This window comes from Octopus sinensis, linkage group LG6, assembly GCF_006345805.1.
Source record: "Octopus sinensis linkage group LG6, ASM634580v1, whole genome shotgun sequence".
Lineage (NCBI taxonomy): Eukaryota > Metazoa > Mollusca > Cephalopoda > Octopoda > Octopodidae > Octopus > Octopus sinensis.
This window is the reverse complement of record NC_043002.1, coordinates 91,104,611-91,114,610: the sequence shown is the minus strand read 5'-3', so window position 1 is coordinate 91,114,610 and position 10,000 is coordinate 91,104,611. Positions and strand designations below refer to the sequence as shown.

General features: G+C 36.3%; 1 protein-coding gene across 8 annotated transcripts in view; it reads right to left on the bottom strand.

The window, feature by feature from the left end:
- Positions 1-641: 641 nt before the first annotated feature.
- LOC115212914 (pleckstrin homology domain-containing family H member 2) overlaps positions 642-10,000 on the bottom strand; it is a 1,355,391-nt gene continuing 1,346,032 nt past the window's right edge. For all 8 annotated transcript variants that reach the window (XM_036504153.1, XM_036504157.1, XM_036504154.1 and 5 more), the window contains 2 exons: positions 3,653-3,805; positions 642-1,736 (listed from right to left, as the gene is read on the bottom strand). In XM_036504153.1, coding sequence (XP_036360046.1) covers positions 1,653-1,736; positions 3,653-3,805 — 237 coding nt within the window. In that variant the 3' untranslated portion in view covers positions 642-1,652. The remainder of the gene's footprint in view (positions 1,737-3,652; positions 3,806-10,000) is intronic.

The window sequence follows — 10,000 nt, the reverse complement described above, 5'->3', positions numbered from 1 at the left end:
ACAATGGAGTGAATTGAATATTGATCCAAAATAAACTCAAAATAAACACAAACTCTATTCGATGTATTGAGTGCTAATTCTGTTCATTTCTAACATGCTCATGTAGTATATATTGATATATATATACATACATTTCTGTGTGTGTGTATATATATATATATATATATATATACAAACATATATATATACATACATACATATATATAATATATATATATACATACATACATACATACACCCATATATGTATGTATACATATATATGTATATGTGTGTGTATATATATATGTGTGTGTGTGAATCATGTCTAGACGTGCACATTTACGCTCACATCAAGTGTATGTATATGTGTGTATAAATATACACACACACACACACACACATTGTATACACACAATACACACACACACCCACACCCACACACACATTATAAGTATATGTGTGTGTATGCATTATATATGTACCAAATATATCCTAAATTTTGTATATATATTTATGTATATGTATATAATATCTAAGCATATATATATGTGTGTGTGTATGTGTATATATATATATATATAGCTATATATTTAATCAGTATCCTCCATTTGGTTTTCTTTTTTTTTTACTATTATTTTTTGTTATGTTTATGCTGTAAACTTCAGAACAAACCTTAATCATCAATTGGATGCTAAACATAGAAGAACACAGATTATTTTTAAAGATATTGCTCTCTGATATTTAGAATCTCAATATAAGAATATATTGTTTTCATTCCGTTTGATGCCTTCTGTCTCTTACTGGAAGAGAGAAAGTAAAGAGACAGACAGATAGATAGATCGATAGATAGATAGATAGATAGATAGATAGATAGATAGATAGATAGATAGATAGATAGATAGATAGATAGACAGAGAGAAAAACTGAAAGAATGGTATTTCTTGATTATATAATTATAAAACTTGATACGAATAGAGTGTCCTTCAATAGACAATCTTTCAAAGCAAAAATAGTCTCTGTTTTTTGTTTGGTATTATTTCTTTTTCCTTTTATTTTCTTGGATCCTACCAAGAAAAAATGTCTGCAATGGAACGTATGAACTAAAATGACAAAAACTGAAGAGATGGATATACATATATGTGTGTGTGTGTATGTATATATATATATATATGTATACACACACATACATATATATATGCGTATATGTATGCATATATGCATGTATGTTTGATGTATGTATTGTCTATATACATTAAATGTCAAATGGTTGATTGGCGCTGGAAATGGTGCTCATTATTTCACCACCATTATATCGCTGTTCCAGGATTGCAAGCTGATGTGTGGACACTTGGGGAAACCCGTTTTATATTAACCAAATGCTGAATGTATCTGCTAGGAGAGAAATGGATTCCACCAGGATGTCATGGACTGTAAAAGTATCTCATCAAGGGCCTCTTAATGACCCTAAATAGGTCGTGGTACAAACCAATGAATCTGTCACTGGAGAAGAACTGTTTTGCAGGAAGTTACAGGTACTTCTTTCATGGTGTTTTTTAAAATTTTTTTTTTTTTTATTGTTTCGTGAATTGGATAAAATATCGGAAGCTTCAGGAATCGAAGGGCAAGTGATGAATTTTATTACACAGGAAGAGAAAGAGCTAGATGGTTGGTTATATATCGTCAGCACTGTCTGGAGATGGGTGTTGTAGACGACTGTTGATGTAACTAGCAATTAGTAGACTTAATTCAAGGATCTGAAAGTAAAAGGAAATCAGTTTTAGACATCAAAATATCACCACCACCACCGACACCACCCTCATCAACATCTTCAACCTCATCATCATCACCATCAGGTTGATGGATTAGTAGACTTGTCAGAATGTTAGACATAAGACCTTACACATTACCTAGTTAACACATCTTCAGAATCCCCCTAAGGTGTGTTTCTTAAATGACTTATAATGACCTTGAGGTCAACTTTGTCTTTCATCCCCTTGGAATTGATAAAAAAAGTATTTCATGTACTTTAATCAACTTAATCAATTTAATCAACACCACATCCCTTTGAAATTGTTGACCTTATATCCAAAGTAGAAAATATCATCATTATCTATAATATTATTATTAGCACTATCATTTTCATCATAAACAAAAAAATCACTGCATTTTGACATTTTATCTATTTATTTATTTATTTACAACAATTACAGCATGGGAGATGTTTATAAGTCATTTAAGAAACACACAAAACCGTTAGATTCACTTCAACATTTAAATTTAATTTGTCAAAATATTTTCGTCGCTTTGAGACCGCGACCTGTTCGCTGACAAAACTTTGTGCTGCATCTCAGATGCAGCACAAATATTTGATATTTGTGGAGGTCTGAGACCAGATTACAATTTTCATATCATGTCAAATTGTTTGACATGATATGAAAAAGGCGAAACAAATAATTTTAGATATTTTACAAATATCATAAGTGGAAATAGGTGCAGGCAAGGCTGCATGGTTGAGAAGCTCACTGCCCAGTGGTTTTGAGTTCAGTCCCATTAAATAACAGCTTGGGCTACTGGCTTCTATTTTGACCCCAAGACAAGCAAAGCCTTTTCAGTGGATTTGATACAAAAACAAAAACAAAAAAAAGCTGAAAAGAAATCCATCACACACACACACACATATATATGTATATCTATATCTATATATATATACACACACACATATCTATCTATCTATCTATCTATCTATCTATCTATCTATCTATCTATCTATCTATCTATCTATCTATCTATCTATCTATCTATCTATATCTATATATATATATATATATATATATACACATATATATAAATAAGGATAAGATTATTATTTAAAATACTGATCATATCAAGTGGACAGCATGGGAATAAAAATCTTATAGGAATTAATAATAATATTAATAATAATAATAATAATAATAATAATAATAATAACAATATATATGTGTATATATTTATCTAAATATGTCAGTTGATGGGCTCCACTACCTCAAATGTTCTTAAAATTTAAACCCACATCTTTGTCTATATATCTACCTTCTCTAGAATGTTGCCACTTGATATGAAAATTTTTGTATTAATGGAAAACCTCTATAATTGGCTGATGAGTGCTCAGCATTTTAAAACTGTTGTAATACTTACAACATTAATAAAATGATGTACCAAATTACCGGAGTCATTCTTGTTGCTTATTTTGAGTATATATATATATATATATATATATATACATGTCACTAGCACACATATATATATATATATATATATATATGCCTCTGACACATAAAAGCCACTTGTGCCAGTGACATGTAGCAGGCTCCTGGTACCCAGTACACTCAGTGGAGTGGTTGGTGTTAGTAAGGGAATCCAACCATAGAAAAAAACCCAAAACTGACTGGAGCCTGGTGCAACTCTCCAGTTTACCAGTACTTATCAAATTGTCTAACCTGTGTTAGACACTAAATAATGATGATGATGATGATGATGATATATATATATACCAAATATAAGCTTGCATGCATATATGAATGAATGTATGTTTATGTGAATGTCTATAAGGAGTGAATGTACATGTCTTTGAAAAAGGCTTTTGTATATATGATGAAAATAATCAGACAAGAAAAATAAAAGACCATACCTTGGGTTTTGGCAGTACAAACAACATTTTCTCTGTCCTATGTTCATAGTGATGGGGAGCTGACTCAATCAATTGGTTAACAACAAGCATGAAATCATCTTTCCATCCACCAAATGTTACGACGGATTTGAAATCAAAGTTGCTGATTGGTTGCTGTAAATAAAACATGACAGGTTAGAAGTGAATTTTCCCTCAGAACACTATTTTATGTGACGAAAGATGAATGAAACTCCACCCTTTAAGAATACATTATTGGTTAACTTTTATTGGCTCCGAGAGTGGTGGCATGTACATTGATATACAAGGGTTGGACAAAATATTGGAAACACCTAGCATCATAGCATCATAATTTTGAAATATCTATAAAACCATCAAAAGCTTGTTTATTTTCATGTTTTTTTATTTATTTATTATTAGTGCAGGTGGCACGTAAAAGGCACCCACTACACTCATGGAGTGGTTGGCGTTAGGAAGGGCATCCAGCCATAGAAACATTGCCAGATCTGACTGGGCCTGACGAAGCCTTCCAGCTTCACAGACCCCAGTTGAACCGTCCAACCCATGCTAGCATGGAAAGCGGACGCTAAATGATGATGATGATGATGATGATGTTGCTCAATATGTTTTGCTAAAATTGCTGTTTCTTTTTCAAATATCATCAGAAAAAGGTAATTAAAAATTCATTAAAATGACATCTATCAGACTTTCAAAGAGGTCAAATTGCTGGTGCTCATATGGCAGGTGCTAGCGTAATGAAAACAGCTGAAATGTTTGGTGTATCAACAAAGTACTGTCTTGAAAGTAATGACAGCCTTTGAGAAAGAGGGAAAAAATCTCCTCATCAAAACAAAACTCCGGAAGAAAATCAAAACTTTCAGATAGGGTCCGTCAGACTCATATGCAAATTGTCAGAAAAGATCACCAAAGTAAAGCTCCCAAAATTACTGCAGAGCTAAATGACCACCTTGAGAACCCAGTTTCCACAAAAACTGTTTGCCAGGAGCTGCACAAAGCCAGATTTCACGGGAGGGCTGCAATCAGAAAGCCACTACTTTCAAAAACAAATGTTACAAAGCATTTAGAGTGGAGTAAAAACCTACGGAACTGGTCCCTAGAGCAGTGGAAGAATGTTATTTTCTCGGACGAGTCATCCTTTACCTTATTTCCAACTACTGGCCGAGTATATGTGCGGAGACAGCCAAAAGAAGCATTTAACCCAGACTGCCATCATCCAACTGTTAAACCCGGAGGAGGATCTGTGATGATCTGGGTGGGGGGGGGGCTATATCTTGGAAATCCTCCGGCCCAATGGTTTCCCTTCATGGCAGAATTAATATTCAAGACTATTTAAGCATTTTATCTGATCAAATTCATCCTATGGCTGCAGAACTTTTTCCGTAGGGGAACGCAGTCTTTCAGGATGATAATGCACCAATTCATACAGCTAAAGTTGTTATTGAATGGCACTAGGAACATTCTAGTGAAGTTGAACATCTTATCTGGCCATCAGTCTCCAGATCTCAATATTATTGAACATTTATGATGCATTTTAGAAAAGCAAGTAAGGAGTTGATATCCTCCATCATCATCACTACAAGAACTGGAGACTGTTTTAGCTGAAGAATGGACAAAAATTCCTTTGAAAGCAATTCAAACTTTGTGTAAGTCAATACCTCATAGAATTCAAGCTGTAATTACTGCCAAAGGCAGTCCTACCCCATGTTAAAATAAATTTGTTTGAAATTTTAAGGTGTTGCCATTATTTTGTCCAACCCCTATATATATATATATTCTCTTACATGTTTCAATGATTTGACTGCAGCCATTCTGTAGCACCTCGTTAAAGGGTTTTAGCCAATGAAATCAACCCCAGGACTCATTCTTTGTAAGCCTAGTACTTATTCTATCAGTCTCTTTCACCAAACTGCTAAGTTACAGGGATATAAACCCACCAACATCAGTTGTCAAGCAATGGTGGGTGGGACAAACACAGATACAAAGACACAAACACACATAAATACATGTATGTATATATATATATATATATATATATATATATATATATATATATGTATATATATATCTCTATATATAAAACTGAAATGCGTTTTTACCGCTTGGTTCGCTTTCAATGCCACTACATCCCGTCCCATTCGCTCCAAAATTTACACGGACATGTAGAATGAGGTGACGATGCGCGTGGGCTACCTTACAAATCCCTATCTTAAAAGGTGTGGTTGCTAGGGGCCATCTTCCTACCTCACCCTATTTCCTCCAGTACTCTGTCACTCCTCTTCATTTGACAATGCAACTACCGTTATTTAATGTAAAGTCTTCCTCAAATCACTCTGTCGCTCTTTACTCTCTTCCAAGAACATTTTCACTCACTCTTATTTCTTACCTTCCTATACATTTTACTCATGTATCTCTCAGCGTTCATGGACAGTAACAAATATTACTCGCCATCCCCATCGCCATCGCATTCTATTGACTACCTGTCAACACACACACACACACACACACACACATATTCATATATCTAATATTATATTTTTATTTTTATGTTTTTGTTTTTGGTTTTTTACTGTTTCATTTCCCTATTAGTGGTTTTATCTCTAATTTAATTTCTACAGCGTGCACACACACACACACCACACACACACACACACACACACCTATATGTAGCCCCAGTACACCCGAATGAAATCGGGTTCTCTTCATCAAAATGTGAAAAGGGGTCTACAATTATCATCGCCACAACTTATGTATGTCTTCCTCACTCACTCACTCTTTTTCCTAATGATAATTATCATCGCCACCACCAACACCACCAACACACAATCTGGACAATCTTTCTCTTATAACAAATCATGTTTACATTGCAACGACGTCTGCCACCTCCGCCGTCTCTATTTATTCTGCAAATGACCAGAACTCGGGAAACTTAGTTTAGTGTTCTATGGTCTATGACCAGAACTCGGGAAACTTGGTTGAGTGTTCTATGGTCTATGACCAGAACTCGGGAAACTTGCTTGACTGTTCTATGTTCTATGACCAGAATTCGGGAAACTTGGTTGAGTGTTCTATGGTCTATGACCAGAACTTGGGAAACTTGGTTGTGTCCTCATCTTATAAAATGTGGCCCCAGTAGACCCAAATTAAATCGGGTTATATTAACCAAAAGGTGAAAAGGGGATTAAAATTTAAAGGAGCGGGTGTTTAGCAATTCTCTGTTACATCAAGCTAAAAAATTTGCTCCAGCCTTTTAATCGTCAATGTGTTGCCGTCCATGATGAAGAAGTTTTCAATGCTTGCCATCGTGAGTCTACTGTCGTGAGAAAGAATCAAGTCAAAACTTGGTTTTTAGGGATTTTCTTTTACATCAAGTTCAAACTTTTACGCCAGCCGTTGAACTGTCAATACGTTGCTGTCCGTCGTTAAGAAATGCCAGCCATGGTGACTCTACTATCTTCAAATTCTATCCCTTCAAACTTTGGTTTCCAATATTTTATTATTTTTATTCAGCTCGCAAGTTCGTCTGTCCCTTTTAAATGTTAGTGTTTTGCTGTCTGTCTTCAAGCAGACCTTTCCTTTGTAACTGCCTGATATTTATGATTGATCTTTCTAAATATTTTATTTCTCAACTTACTCAAGATCTTCTGTTGTTTATAAATGGGAGAGAGATACATAAAGATAGAGAGTAAGAGAAAGCGAGGGAGAGTCCGAGAGAAAGGAAGAGTAAGAGAGTGGGAAAGTGAGAGAGAAAGGAGAAAGAAACAAAGAGGGAGAATCATCATCATCATCATCATCATCATCGTTTAACGTCCGTTTTCCGTGCTAGCACGGGTTGGACAGTTTGACAGGGGTCTGGGAAGCCAGGAGGCTGCACCAGGCTCCAGTCTGATCTGGCAGTGTTTCGACAGGTGGATGCCCTTCCTAACGTCAACCACTCTGTGAGCGTAGTGGGTGCTTTTTTCGTGCCGCCTGCACAGGTGCCAGGGGGGCTGGCAGCGGCCACGATCGGTTGGTGCTTTTTACGTGCCACCAGCACAGAAGCCAGTCAAGGCGGCACTGCAATCCGCCACGTTCGGATGGTGCTTTTTACGTGCTGAAAGGAAGCAACAGAAAGTAACAACCACACTCTTACCCGCGCGTAGAGCGGGTCACCTTCAGCTAGTATATATATATAAAGAAGCCCATCACACACACATATAGACATATATGTGATGGGCTTCTTTCAGTTTCTTTCTACCAAATCCACTCACAAGGTTTTGGTTGGCCCAATGCTATAGTAGAAGACATTTTCCCAAGGTGTCATGCAGTAGGACTGAACCCAGAACCATGTGGTTGGGAAGCAAGCAACTTACCACACAGCCAGTGATGCCTGCTGCTGTTGTTTGGTCCCGTGCCAGTGGCATGTAAAAAGCTCCATTCAAGCATGATCGTTGCTAGTGCTGCCTGACTGGTGGCATGTAAAAAGCACCATTGGAGTGTGGTTGATGCCAGTGCTGGCTGACTGATCCCATGTCAGTGGCATGTAAAATGCCCCATTCGAGCATGTTCATTGTCCATGCCGCCTGACTGGCTTCCATGCTGGTGGAACGTAAAAAGCACTATTCATGCGTGGTCGATGCCAGTACTGCTTGACTGGCCCTAGTGCCCTTAGCAAGTAAAAAGCACCCACTACACTCTTGGAGTGGTTGTCGTTAGGAAGGGCATCCAGCTGTCGAAACTATGCCAGACCAAATTGAAGCCTGGTCCAACCCATTCCAGCATGGGAAGCAGACGTTAAATGACAACGACGATGATAATGATGATGATGATGATAATGATGATGATGATGATAATGATGATGATGATGACACACGATAAAACTGTAAAGTGAAATTTAAGATTACAAATTTTATGAAATGGTAAAATATTGCATATATAAACTTTTAGTGGTTGGGGTAGAACAGGAGAGGACAGCATAGAAAGGAAGACAGGAAGAAAGGAAGAGAGAGAGAGAGAGAGAGAGAGAGAGAGAGAGAGAGAGAGAGAGAGAGAGAGAGAGAGAGAGAGAGAGAGAGAGAACAATCAATCATATTGTGAATGGGAATGTGAAAAAATACGCTATAAAATATTTAAAGGTAAATAGATAGGGGTACAGAATTGTTGAATGATGAAACTGTCCACCCCCAGTTTGTGATAAATATCACATATGTCTGTAATAAAGTTATTGCTGTCATTTTAGATGTCTAAATATATATGGAGAGACCAGAGAGAAAAAGTAAGAATCAACTGGATATAATAAAATGAAAGTCTGTTATGAAAAGATGTGGAATAACGTAAACTGAAAGTGACCAACATTATTCAACTAATAACTGATATTATCATGGCGTCAAAGTCAATCTGCAATACAACATCCACGTATGTCTATAATCTCAAGAAGAAAGAAAGAAAGAAAGAAAGAAAGAAAATAAAAACTGAAACTGAAAAGAAAAGTAAAACACTTGGTCTTTAAAAACTGGTTAATAACTGACTATCAAGTTATAGTAGAACTATAAATTTCAGATCAGGTTGCAGTAAATACAATGAGAATTTTGACAACTCATGAAATACATTTATATCAATACATACACCCACACACACATGCACACACACACACTCACACACACACACACACACTCACACACACACACACATGTATTTTATTTTTTTTACTAGTTTCAGCATCGTCTTGAAGAATTTTAGTCAAATGAATTGACCCCAGTTCTGATTTTCTTTAAGCCTGATCCTCATTTTATTGATCTTCTTTTCTGAACCACTAAGTCATAGTGACATAGGCACACCATCACCGGTTGACAAGTGATGGTGGTGGGACAAACAGAGACACAAAGACACAGAGACACAAAGACACAGAGACACAAAGACACACACACACACACACACAAAGGCTTCTTTCAGTTTCTGTCTCCTAAATCCACACACATGGCTTTGGTCAGCTCAAGGCTTTAGTACAAGACAGTTATTCCAGTGACCCGTGGTGGGACTGAACCCAGAACCATGTGACTGGAAGCATAGTTCTTACCACACAGTAGTTCTTACCTCACTTATTAAATTTTAAAATGAGAGTCATTTTGTGCATTCTGGTCCCACTCTTTAGACTTGGTAGGGTCTGACCTCAATGACCCTGTATGCTCAGACAGTTGTAGTGACTAGCAAGCTATAGTTTTTATTGGGTCATCCCATAAATAATGTGGCTGTTTCAATTGCATGAACTAAATTTGGACAGGGATGGGATAAACTACCTGCATCAACTTGTCATAAAATCAGGAAGTAATTTACCTTGTACTTATTCTTAGTGTA